The sequence below is a fragment of the Anguilla anguilla genome, chromosome 15 (assembly GCF_013347855.1).
Source record: "Anguilla anguilla isolate fAngAng1 chromosome 15, fAngAng1.pri, whole genome shotgun sequence".
Classification (NCBI taxonomy): Eukaryota; Metazoa; Chordata; class Actinopteri; order Anguilliformes; family Anguillidae; genus Anguilla; species Anguilla anguilla.
Window position 1 is genome coordinate 33,265,829 of NC_049215.1, and position 26,149 is coordinate 33,291,977.

At 48.0% G+C, this 26,149-nt stretch overlaps 1 protein-coding gene across 1 annotated transcript in view; it reads right to left on the reverse strand.

The window, feature by feature from the left end:
• mgat5 (alpha-1,6-mannosylglycoprotein 6-beta-N-acetylglucosaminyltransferase) overlaps positions 1-26,149 on the reverse strand; it is a 78,574-nt gene that overhangs the window by 30,424 nt on the left and 22,001 nt on the right. The window contains exons 3-9 of the mRNA XM_035392659.1: positions 15,839-15,915; positions 13,825-13,914; positions 11,304-11,375; positions 9,453-9,614; positions 6,478-6,647; positions 4,493-4,627; positions 1,830-1,963 (exon numbers count right to left, since the gene is read on the reverse strand). Of these exons, the coding sequence (XP_035248550.1) occupies positions 1,830-1,963; positions 4,493-4,627; positions 6,478-6,647; positions 9,453-9,614; positions 11,304-11,375; positions 13,825-13,914; positions 15,839-15,915 (840 nt within the window). The remainder of the gene's footprint in view (positions 1-1,829; positions 1,964-4,492; positions 4,628-6,477; positions 6,648-9,452; positions 9,615-11,303; positions 11,376-13,824; positions 13,915-15,838; positions 15,916-26,149) is intronic.

The following is a 26,149-nucleotide window of genomic DNA, read 5'->3' on the forward strand; positions in this document are numbered from 1 at the left end:
TGCACTGGGGCTGAGAACCGCTGGCTTGCCTGGGGGAGGGGGGAGGAGGGAGGGGGATGGGGGGCTCTGAGACCCATGACGAGATACCTTGAGGCGCCAGGACACTGCTTTGATGTGGAAAACACCTTCCTCTTCCCGTTATAAACACATGGATCCCAGACAAGCTTTCGCTCCAATCCGTAAAACAGCAAACCGTTCGAACAGCTTCTGATTTTGATTTCTCGTTTCATTTGGTTTGCAGGGAGCCTAATCCAGGACAGCTTGCAGTCCTAGGCCACTGTCACTGTGCTGACTGTTACTCATTCACTGACACGGTTACGACTGCAGCCGTAAACTGAGCGCACTGGCGGTCCTGCAGCATCACCACAGGGAGCACAGCAATGGCACTGCAAGCACAGCTGACCTAACAGGAAGAACCACGCTGACCAATAAGACATGTCCTCATACAACTTTACGCTGACCAATAAGACATGTCCTTACACAACTTTACGCTGACCAATAAGACATGTCCTTACACAACTTTACGCTGACCAATAAGACATGTCCTCATACAACTTTACGCTGACCAATAAGACATGTCCTTACACAACTTTACGCTGACCAATAAGACATGTCCTCATACAACTTTACGCTGACCAATAAGACATGTCCTTACACAACTTTACGCTGACCAATAAGACATGTCCTTACACAACTTTACGCTGACCAATAAGACATGTCCTTGTACAACTTTCAGCTGACCAATAAGACATGTCCTTATACAACTGTCACGCCAGACGCAGCGATCCATTTCTTTCAAGGCTCGCTCATGAAAAAAAGAAACTTCAGTAAGTAAAAATGCTATTTTGTCAGAAGCGCTAGAACACGAGGGCCCCGTGTCCCTGGTTTTAAAATGTTTTTTCTTTTTTCTCCCTGGATGGGTTCTCCGTTACAATAACAGATTATTTTTAAAAAAATTATTATTCTAAGACGAGAGCCTCTATTATGAACAGAGCTCCTTTCCCAAAAGTGCACCTTCAGAAGTGTGATTTTTGCTCTATGTACCTCGTACAGCTCTGGATATCTGTCATTTCCATGCCCCTGCAGAAGCTCAGACAATCATACAAGGTTCTCCCACTCCACGCAGGGATGATCTCACCTCCTGCCAATACAGATTTATACGACAATTCTGTCCAATTCCAGCGCCCTGTGTGTGCCCGAAATTGGGGGAAGGGGAACAATAGCTTGGCTATGTCATTATGGACATTTCCCTCCACCCGTGACCCCTTGGGGTCAACACGTACCTACTCGCGTAGCTTGCCCGGATGCTTTGAGAGCCTTTTCGGGCTGAAAACCAATAGCGCGAGGCGGTGAGGTGGCGGGGGTAAAAACACAATGCGGGATGAAGTCGATCTGCTTTTTCCCCCTGCGCTTTTGGTAAATAAAAGAAGAAAAAAAACCCCAAGAGCTCCTGTTGCGGCTGAGCGTCGCATCGCTAAAGCTAATCTCTGCTCCGGCGTGCTTTTTTTCCCCCCATCTACTGGAGCCGTGAGCTGAGCTGGCCCTGCAGGTCCAGGCTGGCCCTCCCTGAGTACGGCCATGTGAGAATATCCTGCTCTATCGGGAGGACAAAGGGCCCATTGAGCGGGACGCGCGATTTGGGCCTAGCGGTGCCTGAAGCCTTGATACTGAGACTGTGGGGCTAACATTTCCGAATACCGAGGGCATGGAAGAAAGAAACGGGATGGAGAGTCCCCACAGCCACGCTACGCCTCTCGGTCACACCGGTAATGCAGAAGCGTGGGGGGGTGGGGGGGGTGGGGGTGGTCGAAGGGTGGGTATTGACTTACGGAACATGGTGTTGAACTGCTGGGGGTTGAGGTTCCACTTGCCCCAGGGGGTCTTGTGTCCCTTTGACTGGGCGTAGTGGGCATGGTTGAACTCTGGTTCGGTGCCAAAGGAATCCAACACCCGTAGCATACACCTGAGACGCACAGAAATAAGGAAGGAAAAAAAAAAAAGGACGTATTTCATGAAAGGAGGGTAGAAGCGGGAAGCAGCAGTCACAGTCCAAAAGGTCATTATGAATAGCTCTTAGCATCTAAAAAAAAAAAACAGAGCCACCTTCACATAACCCTGAGAGGTAACCAGAGACATTTTACTGAGACCACATCATACTTTCACTTTTCAAAAAAAATTGTCAGTTGGAAAGAAAAAGAAACTGCCTGCTCTCCAGTGTCACTTTCAAAGGGTCTAGGAGCCCCAATAGAATATCCTCTTGCAGAGATACACATACAGGGATGATGAGAGCGACTTTCCTACACTTTTCTTAGGAGAAACAGAAGGCAGACTGAGTGAGTTATTTTGGGCAGGGGCTGAACGCTCTCTAGACGGCTTCCTGTGTTTCTCCAGCTTGACTCAGATGCTCAAAATTGGGCTCAACAGAAAGGAAACTCCAAAGCAAAGGGATGGATCCATCTGCTGTGTCTGAGCTGGTTAAATACCAGCTGTTGGAGACGAACCCCATTTTGGTTTTGTGAGTGAGCATCAACTCCGTCGACTGATTGCTTCCAGCTGAGTGCAAAACCAGGCACGATTTGCAAGGCACGGTGAACAGAGATGTAAACTTGGGCATGAGCGCTCAATACTTCTGGTTTCTGGCCAGTAATATGACCTTCCATCCATGACTTTTCCTCTATAAACAGGGAGCATTTGTAAAACATATGGCTGAGCGTATAAACATATAGCTCTCGACTCTCACACAAGGCACATGACTAACTTCAGCCCACATATTACAGTAGTGCTGCAGACCAACATTGTTTTTGGAGCGAAAAAACCCCAAAAAACTTCTAAAATCTTGGGATTTAGCCTCGGCTAAACCAAAATGATTAGTTATTGATTTATGAGACATGACATTGACAGGAGATATAGCTACATGAGAAGACTGCAAGCATCAACAGGTGAAAAACAAAACAACAGAAAAAACACACAAGGTTTTTGGCTGACACTACACCACAAATGAAGACACAAGCTGTTCAGTTAGGACTGAGCAACAGAAGTGCAGGACATAGCAGGCTCCCACAATATACCTATTATGAAATATCTACATATTAAAATATTAGGTCCCAGGGAGTCCTATTTCTGCCGGGTGAGAAGCTTTAAGACACACTTGATTGGACAAAGGGCCTGCATGACCAAATATTAAAGTAGCAGGAGCAGGAGCCCTATATGTATGCAGAGACAGATCGGGAGAAGAGAAACAGAAAGGAGAGGGAGAGATTTTGGGTAAAAAAAATGTCTTTTTGGTTTTTTTTTCAATTGCTATTTTGATTGACAGCCAGCTGTCAGTGTCAGCACACTCAGAAACTATGCATTATCATTCTGGGTTGTAAATTAAGAATTAAAGTCTAGGAAGGTTAGGGACTGGAACATCCATTATCACCATGACAGTGGAGCCTTGCGATTAAATTGGCCCAGATTTACTAGGATTTCGCGGGAGGGCCCAACTGAATGGCATCGAGGCTTGTGCAAATGTTTGATCAGCAAAAGCAATAACTGGAGAGACATGGTGTAGCGCAATATTACTCTTATCGCTCTCCCACATCATAAGTGCTGATTGTTATGTGCATGAATACCACTAGGCCACAAAATGAGGCTCTGAAAGAGACAAGCAGGATGTCCTTATCCACGTGAATGCTTCACGATCGTCTGAACCCGGGCTGGACTCGGACAGATAAGGGTGCTGGATTACTGAATTACTAGTAGAACACTGACATTTAATTTCCTCTAAACAGAATGGAACACCACGCACTCAAAAACCTGTCGCTCCAAGCAAATTAAACTTGCTGACATATGGAAACCTTTGTCCAAAGCAATTTTCCGATTGTTTTCACACTGGAAAAGCACTGACATACAGCACAAGTTGTCCACACACCCCCCCCCCCCTCCCCCCCGCCCCCCATGCCTGCTCATTGTGGAGATATATGGCAGCACAGTTACATCACAGCACACACACACAATTACTGTGAGCTTTTTCAGTGAGCAAGGATTCAAGGTGTAGATTTTGGCTATAAGTGTTGGGAGGTCATTCAAAGAAAACACAAACACGATAAATGACTGTTTATTGACTATCTCTCAATCACGTCGTGTTGAAAAGGCACGTTTCTCACACTATGGATGAGAGACCTACCCATGTTGAAAGGACCCGAGACAATATTCCTGTTCTTTTAATGCTAGGTTCACACTACATCTTTTGGTTAGTAAGATAGCCTAGTAACTAACTTATCGTGTTGCTCAGTTCAGCCTGTCGATAAACATGCTTGAAACATGCTTTTTTGGTCCAGAAGACAGAAGAAAGGATTAACAGATATCTATGGGGTGCTAGATAATAGCGCTTAGACATCTGCAACATACTTAGTACCAGATATTCACAGCAGATGAAATGATGAACCGTGATAGGCTGAATGGCCTGCGCTTGTCATAAGACCTTCCCAAGTTTTAATGGTGACCTTACTGGTAGTGCACCCAGGAGGGTCCAAGGGTTTTCTTGAACTGGGTCAGGCCCACGATGTCGATGTAGATGAGCTCCACCACCTTGTCCCCCTGGGTGGGGCAGCTGGACTTGTTCCCCATCACTTTCCTCATGATCCTACAAAGAAGTGACAACACTGTGTTCATCAAACATCAGGAACAGAGCCCTATATTCATCAATCAACATGAACATATAGCAGTATGTTTATCAAACAACAGGAACAGAGCCCTATATTCATCAATTAACATGAACATATATCAGAGTGTTCATCAAACAACAGGAACAGAGCCCTGTATTCATCAAGCAATAGAGACACATATCAGTGTGTTCATCAAATAACAGGAACCGAACCATGTATTCATCAAGCAATAGGGACATATATCAGTGTGTTCATCAAACAACAGGAACAGAGCATGTATTCATCAAGCAACAGAAACATAAATCATTGTGTTTATCAAACAATAGGAACAGAGCCCTGTATTCATCAAGCAATAGGAGCATATCAGTGTGTTCAGCAAACAACAGGAATATAGATCAGTGTATTCACCAAACAACAGGAGATGGCATTGTATTTACAGGAGAGAGGAACAGGAGAACAGAACACTCCTTGTTCTTTCCCCCGAAAGTTTCTCACATTTCTCTGATTTTCATAATGAAAATTATATTTATATGTAGACTATATATTTATGTACAGCATTTATGACCGCATATGACACTTAACTTTTGTTCTCATCTTATGAAGAGTTTCCAAAGTGCATTTTACTGTCATCTAAGTCTAGGAAGGAAACATCTGCACATCTCAGAATTCAGCACGCAGATCTATGGAGACATCTGCTGAGGAGCCTGTGATTGGTGGGGAGTGCTGGAGATTTGCATTACAAAGAATTAAGTGCTCTTCTCCCTGCTCATCACACTCATGGTGTGTGTGTGTGTGTGTGTGTGTGTATTTGTCTGGTGAATTAAGGCTTGACTGCAGACAAGTATTGTGCTATGGCGCTGAAATCTCTCCAAATTCAGACTTAGGAGACTGACAACACCTTCACAGATGCACCATTGAATTACAGTACAAACCCAATTAGTCTCCCGTCTTCATAACGTGTGGGCATGCCTGAACATTGAAGAAAATGGGCAAACCTCAAGTCCCAATAGTCAGGCTTGCTTTGATAGAATATGGAAATCTTGCGGTGATGGGGATGCACATAAACTACAGTACCAACGCACAGTACGTTACGTTTTCCATTACATTATGTTCCTAAGTCGCACACATAGACGTGAGACTCACGCAGCGCAAGTCAATCTCAAGCTCAAACACCAGGGTCCAAAAATCTCATGCATTTTAATGAAAGCTGCCGTGCTGGGTTAGTGGGTTTTACAGCATTAGATGGGGAAAGTTTAATATTTATTTTTAAAGGGAAAGTTGGCAGAAAATGTTATATTTCTGAGGAAACTGTATCCCTTCGTCTCACGATTCCATCAACAATATGTCTCTGAATAATTATCCCCCCTGCCATTTTTCACCTTTCATCCGTATTAGAATTTTCTTCTGTGCTTGTTGGCAGATTGCGCACGTATCTTATCCAATGCTGTGTAAGTTGCTCTCATCCAGAGCGACTTACACAACATTTCACACTGCATCCATTTATACAGCTGGATATATACTGAAGCAATTGTCGAAAGTAAGAAGGCACACACTACTGCATGAACGACCAGTTTCCAAGGAGATTGTGTGTGTGTGTGTGTATGTGTTTATCTGTGCATGTCGTTGCCTGTGCGTGCATGTTTGTGTATACAGCATGTTTGTGCAGGAGTGTGTGTGTGTGTGTCTGTACAAGTTGGCATATGTGCGTGCACGTTTGTGTATACAGTATGCTCGTGCAGGAGTGTGTGTGTTGTGTGTCTAAGTGTGTGTATGCACCTGTGTGTATGTGTACAGGTACATAGCTGCACAGGTAACGGGAGCTTCTCACTCTTTGAGCTCGGCCAGCGAGGCGGAGATTCGCACGTCGTGGCCCAGCAGGTAGAGGGTGGTGATGAGGTCGCTCCACTGCACCAGCTCCCCCAGGGGACCCCCGCTGAAGGCGTTCTCCGCGATCTTGAACCCCGACTCCTTGGTCAGCAGGCCCAGGTGCACCAGGATCTGGGGTGATGAGGGAGACGCAGGACTTTCGGTCACATCAAAAGCAACAGCCCCAAAACAAGCGCGAATCCGCAATAGCCGCGACCGCACACGCGCATGCATCCGTGTGTGCATACACGCATCCACACGCACACACCCTCACACAAACACGTGACCTCTTCTTTGGCTCATCATGACCGACCTTTCCACAAAATCTTGTGCAAACCTGTGAATCCATTCGGGAGTTATGCGCCTTTTTGTGATAGGCCACGCCCATTGCCACGCCCCCTCTTGGTCAATCGGCCTGAAAGTTACTCAGCTGTACCTTCGGTCATGACCAACCTCCATGCCAAATTTCAGCCTCCTGGGGCGAAAACTGTGGCCGCTATGGGGTGGGACACTTTTGTGGACCAACCGACCAACTGACCCGACTGACAGACAGAGCTATAGAGCTGCAGTCGCAGCTATAAACCCTGGGTCATCAGATGCACATTAAAACAAACCAACAGCTCACAAACCCTGACGCATTAAAAATAACCCTATATACTATACGCTTACACATTGTGAAATTAAAGACATAAATTAGCACACTATGCCCCTGTACTTATTAGTGCATACTGCCATGCTCACTGTGGTGAACATACAGCCAAACAGTACATGCAAGTGTATTGTGTACAAACAAAATGAAGTTTCGCTTTGCAGGACACTTAAATGCAAATTAAGCACCATCTATCAAACATGAGTCAAGGAAATTTAAATACACGATGACCACTTCATTGTTTGGCCACACATTCCCCTCTCTCTCTGCATCCTAGAAAGAGCAGTATAAAACAGCAAGGGATTGTGGGTATGACAGCGGAGAGAACCAGAATGCTTCAGTCCATGCTCTATGACTTTCAGTCAGTCCCGGAACACATCCACGGAATGCCAATGCATTCTCGCTTTCGCATACTCTCTCTCATGCATATTTATGAGTCCGAGTTTTGGAACAGTGATCCATACTGTATGTCAAAAACCTATTATTTCTCTGCTCTGTTGGTAGTATGCAAATATTCACTCTGGAACTTGGCCATATACTCGCAGTTCCAATGAACAAATCCCCTCTTTTCCCTTTTCAATCTATTTTAATTTGTTTTTTTTACACAGTAAAAAAAAACATTTATTGGAGGACTGCTAGACCGAAGATAAGAAAGAAAAGACGGTAAAAACACATCGTTAAAGTACTGGACAGTCAATAAAAGACGTCCCCGTTTGATCTGAAGTGCACGTGTTAGCTCATGTGCAGTCCACCTGTAGGAAAACACACATGTAACCACAGTAACAACCAGGCTGACAGTCCAGCGGTCCTGGTCGATGCTTTCCGGGATAAGCAGCCGTTGAAAATGTGGGAGTTCTGGCAGACAGTACTTTTCCCTCCTATCCGACATAGCTCAGGAGGAAAGACCGATTGTCTGGCAGTCGGTGGGTTGCCGGTTCAAACCCCGCCCTGGGCATGTCGAAGTGTCCTTGAGCAAGACACCTAACCCCTAACTGCTCTGGCGAATGAGAGGCATCAATTGTAAAGCGCTATATAAAAGCGCTATATAAAAGCAGTCCATTTACCATTCTATCCCTGCTGTTTGAAACCAGCTGCTCAGATGGAGAGATTTCATCCCTTTTACACGGCACAGTTGCGCTCTGTTCATTCTGCAGGGACAGCACACTTGCTGTGCAGTAAAACCCACCTACAGTCCTGCAAGGCATTGCCATATGATCAGCGATAAACTTACCAAGAGCTCCCAGCATGCACTGGCTCTAGCTTTTACGGATTCTGTGCCCTGACGCCGATGCAGTCGTTTAACGTTTCAATACCTGGGAGCAGAGCTCCTGCACATCAGTCTCCCACCTGCTCCCACCCCCCCCCCCCCCTCTCTTTTAAGTACAGTGACCATAACAATGCTGAATACAGTCAAAAATGACCCCCCCAGGGGTGGGGTGGGGTGGATATTTAATAGGGCAGAGATTGTAGCTCTGTTAGCAGACAGGGCATATCAGTGTTGGTAGAAGGGCGTGTACCTGCGTCAGAAGATAGCATGTAACTATCTTAAGGCAGAGAGTGAAGTGCCATTAAGAGAAGAGTGTGTATGTGTGTATGTGGGTAGTCTCTGTGCTGGGTTGAGAGTGTGTATGTGGGAAGTCTCTGTGCTGGGTTGCAAGTGTGTATGTGGATAGTTTCCGTGCTGGGTTGCGAGTGTGTATGTGGGTAGTCTCTGTGCTGGGTTGAGTGTGTGTATGTGGGTAGTCTCTGTGCTGGGTTGAGTGTGTGTATGTGGGTAGTTTCCGTGCTGGGTTGAGAGTGTGTATGTGTGTATGTGGGTAGTTTCCGTGCTGGGTTGCGAGCGTGTATGTGTGTATGTGGGTAGTCTCCGTGCTGGGTTGCGAGCGTGTATGTGGGTAGTCTCCGTGCTGGGTTGCGAGTGTGTAAGTGGGTAGTTTCCGTGCTGGGTTGAGAGTGTGTATGTGTGTATGTGGGTAGTTTCCGTGCTGGGTTGCGAGTGTGTATGTGGGTAGTTTCCATGCTGGGTTGAGAGCGTGTATGTAGGTAGTTTCCATGCTGGGTTGAGAGTGTGTATGTGGGTAGTCTCTGTGCTGGGTTGAGAGTGTGTATGTGGGTAGTCTCTGTGCTGGGTTGCGAGTATGTATGTGGGTAGTCTCTGTGCTGGGTTGAGAGTGTGTATGTGTGTATGTGGGTAGTTTCCGTGCTGGGTCGCGAGCGTGTATGTGTGTATGTGGGTAGTTTCCGTGCTGGGTTGCGAGCGTGTGTATCTCCGCACACGGGACGCGCACCTTCTTGCGCTTGCGTCGGAGCAGGTTCTGCTTGGCGGCGAGCGAGCGGACGGCGCCGACCCAAAGCTCCGCCATGCGCTGGATCCTCAGCATCATCCACCGGAACTCCTCCCGCCGGGACATGACCCGGTACAGCTCCTCGAAGCTGGTCCGGATCTCCGTCTGCGGGCACAGACACAGGCGCTCCTTCAGTTTGGGGGGGGGGGGGACTACAGTTACACCGGGGGGGAACGCTGGCAGCCACCTGGAGACTATCCTCCTCCTCTTTTTTTTTTCTTTAAAAAAAAAAAAAACTTTCCTAGCCATTTTCTATCAGTTTTGATGCTCAATTGTAATCAGCAAGGTAAGAAACCCCTCAGACACACCAAACAAACAGCGGAAGGATCTCAGTGACGAAGGAAAGCGTGTATAGTCTTACCCGGTGCACCTGGAACCGGATTAGTTTATATGTTATCTCGGTTATCTGACTCCCAAATAGTGTTTAACCTTTCCCGCGGTGCTAACAGTCGAGCACAGAAGGAGACTGCAAGCGATCCGCCATTAGGGTGGCTCTATACGGATCGCTATCTAGCGTTACCAAGACACACAATTGTATCTATTCAGGCTGCACACGCCAGGGGGCACATCCGCTTCTACCACACGATACCTCTGCTGTCGGGTTTCCGGAAGGGTTTCTTACAGTTGGGGACCTGGACGTGACAAGTTTTGGTTTCTTACAGTTGGTGACCATGACGCGCAGTTTGGTGTATCTGTAGGGGCTTCTCACACCGAACACGCTCAATGCTGCAACCTTTCTGCCAATTCGGCAAGGCGCAGAGAAGCACGTGCTCTCCTCCAAAACCTTGCTTCTTTTAACACGTGTCCACAAGTTGGTCATCCCTGCTGAGACTCCCAGCCGCTGCCAGTCACAGTTGCCGCTGGACACCATCTGTATTCGATGCCAATTTGTGCGGCCCATCTACGCTGGAACAGAGCCACCCAGCAAGCCCAAGCCCTTACATTTCGTACACTCTGCAAGGTTTATGACGGCCCAGAGATAATTCTCACCCACTTGACCACTTCATAGGTTTTGCACTGAGACCCCGCTCTTTCCTCTTTGTGTCAGTTAACCAAGAGAGCTTTTGTTTTTGCTGAGCTCTCATAGCTGGAAATGAGTGTTAAACCACCATTAACAGCCGAATAATTGGGAAACAATGTGCTGGCGAAGGATTAGCATCGCTCTCCGCGGCAGGAAATCACTGCTAATTGTCAGGCATCTGCAGGGGGATTTCAAACACAGTTCCAGCGCAGGACCCTCGGCGAACAAGAGTATCTCAAACAGAACACGGCCCTGACACAGATATAAAAGAACACAATATGTTCTTCATTAAGACACATTACACAAACCATGACAATGTAGTCCATTGTATTTAAAAAAAGGACGACTGAGGTGATGGTAGGACCACAGGGATAGCTGGGCCCAGGTTTCGGTTTTTCAAGTGGGTGAGTTGTCACGTCACTCAATGTTCGTTGCCCTAACACCCCCCCCCCCCAGCCCTGCTCCCCCCACATTGCCTCCATTGCTATGCAACAGGACCTCACAGGGAACATGAGGAACCAGGTCATTGGGGCAAGCACTACCACCCTGTTAGTCAGGGCCTGGAAGTTTCTCTGAGTCATTCTATCCTGAACGGGTTTAACACAACTGTAAGAGCGCGGCGTCATCCGCCAACTCTCTCAGACAGCCTGGCATCGGTTTTACTGGCAGGCTGGTGGAACTCTTCGCCCTCCTCACCATCCTGGGAGGTGCCAGTGGGGGCATAGGCAGGAGCTGGGGGGGGGGGGGTTGTGGGGGGTAACTGAAACGCTCACCTGGCCTTTCCTGTCGGCCTCCTCGTTGAAGTTCTTGGCTCTCCACGGCAGGCGCGGACACCAGTTCTCCACCTGACGACAGCAGAAAAACAGGGGGAGGGAAATATCAGGGGGGAACCAGCCAGGGCTGGAGAATCTGAGCGTGAGCACTCCCAACCCTGCCAGAGAGAGAGGCTGCTGAGGGAGGGAGGTCGGGGGGGGGGGGGCACTGGGGGGGTGGGGGCGTTCTTAGCCAGGTAATTGTTTCTGTGTGAAGACAGATGTCACCCTCAGACCAACCCCCCCCCCCACCCCACCCCCGCCTCTCGGATCTGACTCTAAAGGTCCTGAGGAGCAGGTGTTCAATCCATCGCCCGATGCCCCGGCCTGGCTCCAGCTCCAGCCTTGTCGAGCGGGGGTGGGGGTGGGTGGGTGGGGGGATCCTCTCTACCTGGAGTCTGCTGGTTTGACCTCCCCCCCCCCCGCTGTAATTACTTCTGCGTCTCAGGTGTGCGTCATCAATTAAGATCTGTCATCCACACCCCCACCCCCCCCACCCCCCCACCCCCCCCCCCCCCCGCCCCTCCTGCCCGGTCAAATCACATGAACTGCTGGCTGGTGTGAATTACCCACTGAAACAGCAGCACTGACTCTATACCTGAGAAGCAAAGGCAAAAAAGGGAAAAGGCTCTCCACAATCGGTCTGGGTTTTCCCCCCTCTGGTTATGAGAGATTAATTTAGTGCCTCTGTTCCCCGGGGTATTTAAGCTCAGCGCTATGATGCCATGCTATTAATCACCAGCGCAAAAGGTGTTGTTTGCATTTTCTGACCGGCTCCCCCTTCAAGGTCAAACAGCTCGTTGGCTGGATATGAATTATGCATCTATGCGCTATGGAAACCGGCAGAACAGAGATATTGCACCTCCATTGCCATGGAGATAGAGAGCAAGGTCATGTGACGGCAGAGTGCCGTGCCGTGCCCTGGCCAGTCAGTGATAAGGGCATACGTGCCCTTGCGGCCCTGCCAAATGGATTTCACACGCTCCACTGACAACCTTCCAGGAAAAAGGACGCTTTCATTCAAAGCGCTTCCCGGTGTTTATTTTGTTCTTCAGGGAAGCGGACGCCCTCTCTCACCCTCACGTTCAACAGCGCGAGTCTGATGCCCGAAACCAAAAGATACCGAACGCGTGTCAGAGAATTATCACATCATGATAAAGACGAACGTGATCAGAGCCTAAATGAGGGCGATATGCAGAGCTCTCATAATCCTGTTTTGCGTGACATTTTGCTACTAAAACTGGGTTTTAAAACAGAGCTAGGATTGTGGGATGACGCTCTTCACACTTCCAGTACTCTTCAAAAAGACCATCGAGGCTTTACACAAGCGAGCGCACTTTTATTTTTCATATATTACAGAAGGCCTGAATGAACAGGTCATTTCATATTTTTTTGCAGGCACGACGAAGCTGACTAAACACCTGCTGCGTCTGAGGTTAGCCGTTAGCAAGGCTAAAGAATAACACTTGGCAAGGCATCCCCCTTACAGCAGAATGAATGAATCACAATCAGCGAGAGAGGATTACGCGCTTTGATGAAATTGCTTCGCCGTTTAATTCATAACTTTAAATTCAAACTGCGTTCGGATTTAAAAATACACTTTTTACACTAGCTCCAACAACATCACTGCAACACGTGTTTCCCTCTTGGGATAAGAATAATTTATCGGTTTACAAATTCTGAAAGCAGTTATCTTGCAACACATTTTAATCAGTTTACTTATGTAATTAAAATAATGCCTGCATTTGACGCTGGTCTTTGTCAGACAGGGTTAATTATTTTGCCTTTGAATATAGGCATAAGCCTACATATGAGGTGTTATAAAACAAAATTATGAAGAATTTTCATTTGATTTAATTAACCATAAAAGGTATTGCCATGTATGTCACTACATTCATATTGCTTTAAAAGTTTATCTGTCATTCTTCAAACCCATAAATCATATTGTAGGTCTACCTTTGCAAGTATTTAAAAAAAAAAAAAAAATGAGGCTAATGAAGTAATGTACCCCAGTCTAATTTGAATGGCTACCTATGCTCTGCTTGATGTATCACCTACCTATTAACTGCTCTCCAAATTACACCAAACTCATACTTAAAATAAAGAGTAAAAACACTTAAAATACATTTTTAAAGTTCATACACTGCTGACACACTTAAGAAATTCATGGCATGAAATTAAAATCATGACAGGACCCTTCAGCAGCATTCCACAAAAGAGAAAATTACTGTAATTGAAAGAACAGTTTATATCATATAGATATTCTGGCATGTTCATACACCTGCTAGGTCAAATGAATAGACGCCATTGGCACATACATGAACTGCACATGACAAAGCACAGTTCCACAGGACGCACATCTATATCGTAGAAGGTTAGATGAAAATGCTCGTAGGAAATACTCTGAATATGCAAAGAGTAGGCAAACACTTAGGGCTCCTCTCAGACTGCATCGCTATCACCAGGCCCATTTCACACTCACCTCGCTCAGGTAGATGAAGAAGGAGCAGGTCGAGCCGTCCACACCATAGCTGCTGTAACACGGGTCTGACTTCCACATGTCCTTCATCCACTGAGGAAGAGGAGAAATTAATACATTACCTCAATAGCCAAGTCAGGTGAAGGGCAACTGTCATAAAACCTGTAAGTTCGTAAACAATGGCGCGCAGGAGAAGACTCTCAGGCTGGGATTCAGTTGAACGTTTGAACTAACTCTGTGTGTCTGAATGTGGATGTTTTCACCAAACATGGGCAATCAAAGACAGAAGAGCCTGTTGAATACCTACACCATCCTCGGATTTAATGGAGTTTACAACCTTGAACTTTCTTTTTAACTTGTAAATGACATTTATCACTTATTTCATTTACCGTTTTTAATATACATCTCTGCTGCAAAATGTTATTACTAGAACTAATTTATTGATTTATTTATTCACACATTCATTAAACAATTTTTGTACTTGTTAAATGCCATATAGCTATGCTCATTTTTAATGTAGTTCCCACTGCCTCTAACAAAAACCAAACCAAAAATGGAAAATACTGCCGCACGTCCACGGTCCTAAATAACTGAATTTAACACGCGAGTGTCTTTTGTAAACACCTCTCTTAATCATGTTTCGTCTTCCACTTAATGGTACTTGCTCCATCAACGTAGATGATTTAGGTGATGCAATCAAGGTAAGTGTTTGACATTGGGCTTGAGAAAAACACTAATTACCCATTGCAGGCAGAGGACCTAAGTATATCTAAGAAAACACGTGGAGACAAACTGGTGGCCCCAGGAAATAGGCAAACTGTCCATAACACGGTTATGTCATAGACACATACGTGCGTTAGACATTTTGGTGGGCACACAATTACCCTTTTGTTCAAAACTTTTCTCTGAAACACAACTATTAAAGCTTACAACTCCTGGAAAAACTGCTGACTTCCACCAGTTTAAAAGTACTATTTTAATGCATTTGATATCATCTAAACTACTCCCTCCTGAACCACCAATTAATTTTATTGATATGCAGGTGGTGATAAATCTTAAAAATGCACCCCCAGAAAACCCTGCCTGAGTCTGCTTTTATTGACTAAACAATATAAACACTTCTGAAAATAATTTCAGTGTCTTAAAAGAGCAGAAACAACTTAAAAACAGATAACATAAAATACACTCTCAGAGCTGAATAGCCTGCTATTCCATTAGAGAGATACAAACAATAAAAAACCTAATTAGACAGATTAAATATTTTCCGGGATCACAATGAAAGTGTTTCCTATCCCAATGCATGCTGGGATAGCCTCCAGCACCCCCCATGACCCTGCCCAGGATAAGTGGGTATAGATAATGGATGGACCCTGTCCAGGATAAGTGGGTATAGATAATGGATGGACCCTGCCCAGGATAAGGGGGTATAGATAATGGATGGACCCTGTCCAGGATAAGCGGGTATAGATAATGGATGGACCCTGCCCAGGATAAGCGGGTATAGATAATGGATGGACCCTGTCCAGGATAAGCGGGTATAGATAATGGATGGACCCTGTCCAGGATAAGCGGGTATAGATAATGGATGGACCCTGTCCAGGATAAGCGGGTATAGATAATGGATGGATCCTGCCCAGGATAAGCGGGTATAGATAATGGATGTATGGATGGACAATGAAAGGATGAGGCCTGACAGAACTCGCCCAGACGGGGATTCACCGCAACCTTTGCTGAAAGCACGAATATAGCAATACTTACTCGTTCAAATTTAAATAAATCCCTGAAGTCCACCCGCAGTAATCCACTCAGCTAAGAGCCGGCTGTCACACTGTCCTACAAAATGGCGGCGGAACACCATGACTGGCAGGTTATCAACCCGCCCATTCTTTTTCTTCATACCGCCACCGGGAGCAGGGAGAGAGAGAGCGGATGACGGGGCGACGGGGCGATGGGATGACGGGGCGCGATATGAACCGCATCGCGCCGCGGACGCGCGGCCGCAGCGAACGCCGCTCACCTTCAGTTTGCCCTCGCAGTGGGGAAAGCCGTCCATGGCGGGAAGGTCGCACTTCTCCTGGGCGCCGTTCAGGAGGTCTGCGTGAGGGACAGGGGGGAGGAGAACGCTGTGGTCAGGTGACACCTCAAAGAAGGTGCCGAAGGGGGGGGGGGGGGTTTCCATGCGCGTTGCATACATTACATTACATTATATTACAGGCGTTTAGCTCTTACCCAGAACGACTCACACAGCACTTACACTGCATCCGTTTATACAGCTGGATATATACAGAAGCAGTGCAGGTTAGGTACCTCGCTCAAGGGTACAACGGCAGTGTCCTACCTGGGAATCGAACCTGTGTCCTTCAGGTTACTTGACCCCAGCCCCTTACTCATTATACTACACTGCCGCCCGCAGACACCTGAGTGTATCTGCTCCAGAGCGACTCGGACTGATAAGAGCCCCCCCCAGGGCGTAATTGGTTTCGTCGGGGGCTGGGCCCAGGGGGGGGGGGGGGGGGTCAGGCTCGTCAACCCAGCCACAGCGTGGGAGACCGGCCGCATCGGTGTCAGCCAATGACCCGGCAGGCGCCCACGGTGCTGCCAGGCGATTTCGCCGAGGGGTACAGTACACCCCTCTGCCAGCTGTGGTACCGCATGGGTCTATGCGCAGGTCAGTGCCCTTTTGTGGGTGGCACCAGCGGAACCGTGGGAGCCACAGCCGGCAATTCCAAGTGTAGGAAACAAAGAAAAAATCTGGAAAGAATGGTATATATATACATATTTTAAACTTTATTTCTGTCAGTCAAACAGATACAAGCATCAAATCCTTAGGTATACTTTGACCAATGATGCCCAACTTGTAAAGGAACTAATACGACGGTGCTGGCTGAACAAAACCCCAAAACCCAGAACCTGTGACTAGAAGAGCGAGGTTTCTCTTTCCACAGCCACAGAAGGAATACAAAACTAGCCTAAAGCCATCTCTTCTTTTGTGTCATATTTATAAATACAATATTTAAAAAAACGTTTTTTTATTTCTTTACATTTACATTTACTATATTTCTACTGCAGCCGAATTTAAAAAGGACTGCAGTTCTGAAGCAAAGAGCAGAGTCCAATATGAAAGCAAGTACGTTAGAGGTAGTAGCAAAATAATCTTTTCTTAAGCGGAAATAGAAATGGCCACAATCCTCATAAGAATTCTCACGCACTTGTCAGGAAATTGTTTGGGAAAGTAATCACCACAGTAGCATGCTCCACTGGACAACTGGAGAGAAAAATGTGAGTCAAGGAAATTAAAATGAATCATCCTTAATAACTGTTTCAAAGATCTATAAAACACACAGTCAAAACCATTGTTACACATTTTCCTATTGGATCAATAAGACTACTGTCCATGGAACAATGCTGATTTGTTTTTGCTTCTCTTTGCAAATGAGTAATATCGAGCTAGATTCATAATAGTTAGCCTAATAATGCATAATACACGCACATGTGTCGTGAAAATCATTTTTTATTTTCCTTTTTACAAACCTTTTACTGGCTATGAATTATATTTTCTGTTTAAGTACGTGGTCAATATTACATGCTAATTAGGTACAGTGCTAACTGCTGGTAATGAAGTCATCTGTATTCATCTCTGTAACGTAGCTGTAGGTGGTTAGAATTAATTTCAGTACTGTTGTCATCTGACCCAAAACTTATAAAGTACTGAGAAGAGAAGGGCATTTGAATACACATATCAAAATTACTCATTCGTGGTTAATATTTCCCCTATGCACAGTTTTGGTACTTCGATCTGCAATCTTCTGCTTCTTGTCTGAATAAGCCCATGGATATCAACTTCCTTTTCAGTTTGACATAACAAACCTAACAAAAACATATTTTAATGGTAAAATGGCATATTTATCTAAAGTCAGGGCCAGAATTGGCACCCGTGATAAACATGCACAAAGGAGACAATATAAAACAAACAACAAGTTCAAGCACAAGTTCACCTTTAGTTCACATAAATTCACAGATTTAAAGCTGATGTTATCTGCCAGCCCTGGATCATCCTGCACAGAGAACTGTGGAGCAGTTTGGGGTGCTTAGTAGTGTGTGCTGTGAAGTACAGAGGACTGTGCAGCAGTGTGGAGTGTTTAGTAGTGTGTACTATGAAGTACAGAGGACTGTACAGCAGTGTGGAGTGTTCAGTAGTGTGTACTATGAAGTACAGAGGACTGTGCAGCAGTGTGGAGTGTTTTGCAGTGTGTACTGTGAAGTACAGAGGACTGTGGAGCAGCGTGGAGTGTTTAGCAGTGTGTAGTGTAAAGTGTGGAGTGTGGATCACAGTGGATTAATTGCTTTCCATTTTCAAAGCTGTGCAGTTTGCATACCTGGTGTAGGCTCCAGGTCAAATCCTGTCAGCCACACCAAATGTGCCTAATCCTTCACAAGAGAGCGACAGAGAGCTCACACAGTGTGCTGTCTGGCTGTTCATGGGTGGGGTGGGGTGGGGTGGAGTGGGGACACACATCTTTTCCCTTCAGTTTGAATGTAAGACAACATTTTGTGCACTTTGCACTGGGGGTATCGTTATTTAACAGCAGGATGACAGAGAAGGTGAAGAGCAGAACTCCCTCAAAGTAGATAAAATTTCAGGCCTTCTCATTGGGTTTGTCCATCACCTCACCCCTACATGAACTGGGCCTGTCCACAGCCCCTTCACAGTGAATTAGCCCCGTCTTCTTAGCCCAATCCTAGTGGATATCTGGTCTGGGAAAAGAGGGCCATCTTACAGAATTAAAATGAGCAAGTGTTGGGGTAACGGACTGAGGAGAACTTTGATAGCTTTGCAGCTACATAGTATAACCTCACCAACCTCATTCTCCCTCTTCTGTCCTCTGCATAATGTACTGCATACATTAAATCAACAAAATTGTTCGGTTATGAAATCACTACATGGCCTTTTTACCCTGAGCTTGGTGCTCAGCTCTGGATCAAAGTTAATTATGACATAAAATGGAATGGGCACAACAAGGAAGAAAATTTGTTCATTACTGTTTATCTTCCACCGCAACAAAATACTATTTCTAAAAGCAGGCCACCACACATCCGCTCGTTGAAAGGCCAATCCGGTGTCCGCTGCTTCTCAGATAAAGGACAAATATAAATTTGCAAAAGGAAAAAATTCTGGAGCACACAGATGCAAAATAAGCCCTTTAATTGTGCAAAATAAAACTGACGCATTTCGCACTTTGACGCTACTGCGACTTCATCGGAGTCATATATGCAAATATGTGCAACATAAAACTGTAGCGTCGAAACACGTCAGCCTTATTTGTGTGCTCCAGACTTCTTCCTTTAGCGACAAATATGACTTCTCTCTGTCCCACAACCACAAGCTCTAAGCTCTGCTTACAAGGGGCTGTACATATTATTAAAAAAATATTTTGGTCTCCAAACCCCCAGCCAAGTGGGGCTACCCCTAAAGGCAAAAACAAAAAACAAAAAGAAAGAAAAATCAACCATTCACTCCGTCTCCACGGCGTACCCTTCTGCACAATGAAGGTAAAGGAGCGGAACGGACACTTCTGACTGCACTGGGGAACATCAAAATGCAAAACAAAAAGAAAAAAAAAGAGGAAAAACCACAGAATCGCAGCACTGATTTCAGAACAGAGAACAGACACACGATACACACGAACACCCCGCTCTGATAGGGGGGGAGATTTTTATTCCCGCACGGGAAGGACAATGCAGCCGCGCTTTCCACAAGCACCTCGACGTCTACCGCAGCGCCGCTGTGGCGGCGGCACTGCGAGGGACACGTTGCGGGCCTCGACCGTTTGCATAAAGTTTTACATAGCCTGCGCAGCTTGCGAAATATTCACACGCATCACGCGCAACGCAACGCGTTCAGAAAAAAACACCCGTTCATAATGGCATCCCGCAAGGTAAGGCTTTCGTAAATATCCACTTATAAATAGCGGTGTTGTGGAGCGCTCTGACATTTTTTTTTGCGATCATCCGTTTCCGTCGATTCGTGCTTTGTGCCCAAGCCTTCGACGATGAGTTCCACTGTTACCGGTGACACTGTGCTCATTAGGACAGTAATGGCTGAATGTAGCAGGCATATTGGAGAAGTCATCAGTTAAAATGATTAATTAGCAATTCCAAAGTGTCTCTTCTCTTCCGAGAATCTCATTTTGGTGCTTCTTGTGCCTATTAACACTTTATAGGTTTATGGATTTAGTATGCAGAAGTAAGTTATGGATTCACAGGTGCTATCAGTTGCGACCCTAATGACTTGGCATTGGTTCTCCATTTTAAGTGCAGACTTGTGTGCAGTCCCTAAGGCTAAGCGTGCCTGAAAAATGCCTAAATGCAAATATGAGAGGCTGCAATGAGTGAGAGAAGCAGCAGGTTTGATTTGGCAGTCGCATTATGAGGAATGCGCCCCCCCCTGGCCCCCCCGGCCCCCCCGCCCCCCCATAAGCGCCGTTTCCAGGGGTACGGAGCCCGGGAGATGAGGAGACGCAGACGGATTAGGGGGCGTTCGAGCACGCTGCCAAGCCATGGGAGTGTGACCTCAGTGTGTGCAAAGGAGGGGGTGGGGGGCAGATGAGGGTGTCCAACTGGGGGGGGGGGGGGGTGATGGGGGTCCAACTGGAGGCGGGGGGGGGGGGGGGGGGGGTGATGGGGGTCCAACTGGGGGCGGTGGGGGGGGGGGGGGGAATGAGGGTCCAACTGGGGGCGGGGGGTGGGGGTGGGGGGGGGGGGGGGTGATGGGGGTCCAATTGGGGAAGGAAGGAACCCCACCGTCTATGGCGAATGCGCGAGAAGCGCGCCAGAAAGCAACAGCTCCGGTTACTGGCAGGAGAGCTTCCGGAGCTCCAGCTCAACATTGCAGGAGAACTATTAAAATGCCAAGAGCACTCACAAAAACAAGCCGAGGCTTTGTTCCATAATGGTAACAGGCTCCTGTGTGCATATCGTCTGCTGTACGCGTTCATGTGGAACTCCACGCAAACGGAGCCGGGTCACGGTAACGTGAGCCAATGACAGAAATGCAGAGCTTTGCATCTTGGGTAACGAGACGAATGAAAGTACACTCTTCCCTAATTGACAGCAACACCCGAGCGTGCCCGACAAAATTACGGTAGTAATCGTGCATAAAAACAGAAATGTAAAGGTGACGGGACAGGATGTTCTTTATAAGTGCCAAGCACGAGCTCTTTGGTCCAGGAAAACCACAGGTGTCACACTCACGGTTAAGACACTCAGCGTAACTGGCAATGAGTATATGAGGCCTTGTGAAATGAAAAATAGGCAGAGTTACACACGCACACACACACACACACACACACACACACACACACACAAACTCTCTCTCCCTCACACACACACACACGCACGCACACACAAACACTTACACTCACCGACTCACACACACACACAAACTCTCTCTCCCTCACACACACACACACGCACACACAAACACTTACACTCGCCGACACACACACGCACACACATACACACACAAACTCTCTCTCCCTCACACACACACACACACACGCACACACAAACACTTACACTCACCGACACACACTCACTCACACACACACACAAACTCTCTCTCCCTCACACACACACACACACGCACACACAAACACTTACACTCGCCAACACACACACGCACACACATACACACACAAACTCTCTCTCCCTCACGCACACACAAACACTTACACTCACCGACACACACACTCACTCACACACACACACACAAACTCTCTCTCCCTCACACACACACACGCACGCACACACAAACACTTACACTCACCGACACACACACTCACTCACACACACACACACAAACTCTCTCTCCCTCACACACACACACGCACGCACACACAAACACTTACACTCACCAACACACACACTCACTCACACACACACACAAACTCTCTCTCCCTCACACACACACACGCGCACACACACACACACATGCACACCCACACACGCACACTCTGTCTCTGTCTCACACACACACACACACCCACACACACACACACTCTCACACATGTGGATGAGGACTGGTGAATAATAGGGATGTGACTCATCGGGAGCTAGTGGGAAAACAAGAGACTCCACAAGAGGCTGCATATTATCAGGATCCAACAGCATCTGTCCATCTGTCATGGGGAGCCAAAGAGGTCACATGTTCGCACATATGTACGGCCGATTGGCCTTTCATTCTACCTCTTCCCAGGAGCTGGCCTATAAGGCTGAGAGGCCTACAGATGCTCTTTGATGATAAACAGTCCTTTTCTTAAAAAGTAGGATAACTACGTCAGGAAACAGTATCCGCTTATGATCCCCCCTCCCAGAGATTATTCTGATATCCCCCCTCCTCCGTCCAGCCATACAGCTTCGAACCCTCACGGCTTCCTGGAATACTGCCACATTTATGTAAAAACAAAGATCTACCCACTGACACAACGGTACCGAGAAAAAAGCCATAAACACAGCGAACGTAGGCTGCACTAAACCCTCCAACACAAGCCCAGACCATTTATTCACAGCTGTGTCAGTAATTCACACACCCCCCCCCCCACAACCCCCACAACCCCCACACTGCAGCAGCTGAGCTTTGCAGGAAGCTGGACGTTATGAAGGTACCGAGCAAACGCTTTAGCCGCGACCGATTTTACTCGAAAAAGGATGACGAGCACCAACCCCCCCAGCGAAGAGAGAAAAAAAATGCGTTGGGACAAAAAAAAAAAAAAAAAAAAAAAAAAAAACGTTTCCAGAACCTTCCGTTTACCCAGGGGTTTAACCACGACGGGCCCTGGAACACGTGCAGGAGCACATGACCGCGGCAGTCCCCCCCACCGCGCGGTCCGAGCCGTCGGAGATCTGGAGAAGTCATCTACACACGCCCCCCCCCCCACCCCCCGACTCTGCGCAGACCTCCAGGAAACAAACTGCGCAACAGCGAGCCGGAGGGGCTCTCTGCCAGGTCCACCGCAGGCACTTGTTATTGCAACGATTCCCGAACCTTGACAAAAAAATTTACATTTTTCTTTTTTTTTTTTAAGTTTATGCAAGTTAATCGAGGAACGCGAGGTAACGGGGGCTGGGCACAGCAGCGCCCGAAACTGGGCAGGACGAGGGGGGGGGGGAGCCACGCCCGCTCTCTCCTGGGACAGACACGAGAGAGTCATCTACTGAGCATGCTAGTGCGTATCAGCATAAAACCTTCCTCTAAGCAGGCAAAGCCACGAATACATACAACCTAGCAGGCTGAACATAGTCATGATGACCACAACAACAACAAAAGATCTTAGTCCAGTCTGTAGAGTCCAATCCCAGCGAATCTGTTTTAATCAACAGAATTAAAAAATGAGCAAGTGATGGGGTTAATAAACTGAGGAAAACTTTTCCGCAGCAACGTAGTACAACCTCACCCAACCTCAGTCTCCCTCTTTTGTCCTCTGCGCGCACTAAATAAAATAAAGAAACAAATCTGTGCGAGTGACCCGCTTTTTGTGTCATCGAGCAGCCACGCCCACACTAGCTGGGTTAAACGGTCATGCGGCGAACGCGGGAGATGACGTAAGATACGTAAGATATCTGCATACCGCAGTTGTTTTTAAACCTTCCCACAGTGGACGTTTCAATAAAAGTGCAATAACATGGAACTAGGCCGAAGTTCCCCTTTAAAGCTCGAGATGGAAGGCGGGCGGGGCCTGGACCGGGGTTTGTAGAGGGGGGGGGCTGGGGGGGGGGGGCGTTCGCTGTCGCTCCGTTCCCCACTGGCTCTGAGGTGACCGGATCAGGCAGTCCCACGCAGGTCCCATCCACCAGCTGTATAGTCAGCCCCCAGGCCAAAAAAGGGAGAGAAACCATTCAAACCGAAATCCATTCAGACAAAACAGTCACCAGGGGGTTGAGTCACACGCACGAGAAAGCAGAACCAGGCAAAAAAAAACAAAACAAAACATCCGACCGTGTTTTTGGTAAAGAAATGGACATCCTGATCTCACTGGTGAGAGGGGGGGCGGAGGGGGACGTATTGCATTTATTTAGCATAACATGAACACAACAGACAGACAGTAGTAGGATGTTTCCTGACAGTATAACATCAGTATATTGTCTTGGATCAAAGCCCAAAACAACTGCGGTCTGTGACTCTAACCACCTCTCCAGGCACCAAAGGTATTCATTTGACTTTTCTACCAGGTAAGTCAACAGAGAACTCAGTTCTCCTTTGCAGTGCAGAGGACCGGGGGAAAGCAAAGTTAGCCGGAGCGCAAGGGACTGCACAGCCAACCAGGTGCAAGCGGATGATTAGTTTGGTCGGCTCACGTGGGAATTTGTCCAGGACGCCTGGGTTAGCACCCTTACCCTGTTTAAAAGTGCCACACAGTGCCCCGAACACAGTGAGCCAGGACCTCGTTCCGAACAGCAGCACAGCACCCTCATCACTGGGGCGGGTCACTGGGGTTTATATTCAGTCCGGGGGGGGGGGGGGCGGGGAGTGTGTCCCCTGTTGGCCCAACACACACACACACACACTCTTCCGGCAGCAACCTAATGTTCACAGATCTGTCATCCAAGTGCTAACGGCCGTGCCATGAGAAGGCTGAGGAGTGCTCCACGTTGCTGGCAACAGATTTCAACCGATCGGGTTTCGACAGTTGAAAACTATGACACGCTAACCAAACGGACCGTAAGACCGTGAGATCATCCACCGCCGAATGCGAAAACAATACTGAGGTCATCTGTTCTCACCGTGTCCGATCCTTCACAATTTGGCCCAAGGCAGTACTGGCGGCGGTCGAAGGTGGAGCTACAGCCCGATGCGCTTCGGCGCCAGAACACTGCCCCCTTGTGGCCGTCGCGCATGGTTGGGGGTGGGGGGGGGGGGGGGGGGGGACGCACGGAGAGCCGTAGGGCGCACGTGCCGCTGCCTGTGAGGGATCCCAGATGTTCCCAAGATCGCCCCCCCCATTCAGAGCTCTGATTAGGAAGGGGCCCAGCTCGGGAGGGGGGGCGGTGGGGGAATGGGGGGGGGGGTGGGTGAGAACAGGGACTGGCGTACGGACCCCGCGGTTCCACATACCTCTCCTTACCACACGAGTCAGACAGCCGGTGAGCCCGCAGCTGCACTCAGCAAGCCACCAGGGCCGAGCGAATCACACAACGTTCCCGATGAGGAGACCGTGTGTGTGTGAGTGTGTGAGTGTGTGTGTGTGTGTGAGTGTGTGTGTGTGTGTGTGTGTGAGTGTGTGTGTGTGTGAGTGAGTGCGCGTGTGTGAGTGTGTGAGTGTGTGTGTGTGTGTGAGTGAGTGCGCGTGTGTGTTCGCCGTTAAAAAGGCCGGCACGCCATTGGCTACCGGTTGAGGCCCGTGTTAAATGCGAGAACAAAAAACAGAATTTTAATAATTGGAAGCAGGTTGCCGAAAGACAAAAAAAAACATAACAGAACCCGACGTGCCCGCTATGCGCCTGAGCAGCACGGAACGCCGGGAACAGCAGGCTTCCCCGGATGTTTCCCGTTCGGCCGCTCGCCCTGCGTACAGAGTCCGTAATGATAAGTGGAACGCACGGTCACACGGTCCCCTCGGGAAGGGGGGGTAAGGGGGGGCCCTGGTCGGTTTTGCGAGCGAGAAAACAATCCCTCGCACTTCGGTTTAGCAGTTAGCCAACACTGCGCTGACAGACTGCAGATCTGTCTGTTTGGCTGTTTTCAGCAGAGCCCATCTGGCTCTGAGCCGGGGAGGGCAGGGGAGGGGGGGGGAATGAGGGTCTGCTTCCAGCCGTAGCCTCACTGAGCATGCTCCACACGGACCCCCCCCCCCCTTCGCTCACACCCCTCTCTGTCTTCTGGAAGATTCTGCTCTGTGCTCTGGGGGTACGATTCATCCTGCAAAGCTGACAGACTCTTTACTTCAGTGGATTTTCCAATCATCGGCACGGTGACAACCACCCCCCCCCCCCCAGCCTCCCCGCACCCCCCTGTGGTTTTGGAACACAATCCCTTCACGAAAGCGTCGGCAGCGAGATCTCATTCACCTTTACCTTCTTCCCACCTGGGGAAATGCTATGCAATGCTACAGAGCACATTGAACCCTAACAGAGTGCCAGTGGACCCCTCCTGGACTGAGAATGGCCTCTGTCAGGTGACTTCATACTGAGAATGTGGTCTCTGTGGCCGGCTCTCCGAGGCAGGCCAGACTGCGAACCGGTCCATCGGGTCAGTACCATGGTCCAAACGCACCTGTGTACCCCCCCCCCCAACCCCACCCACCCCCCTAGATCAGGTGCACCTGGCAGAAGT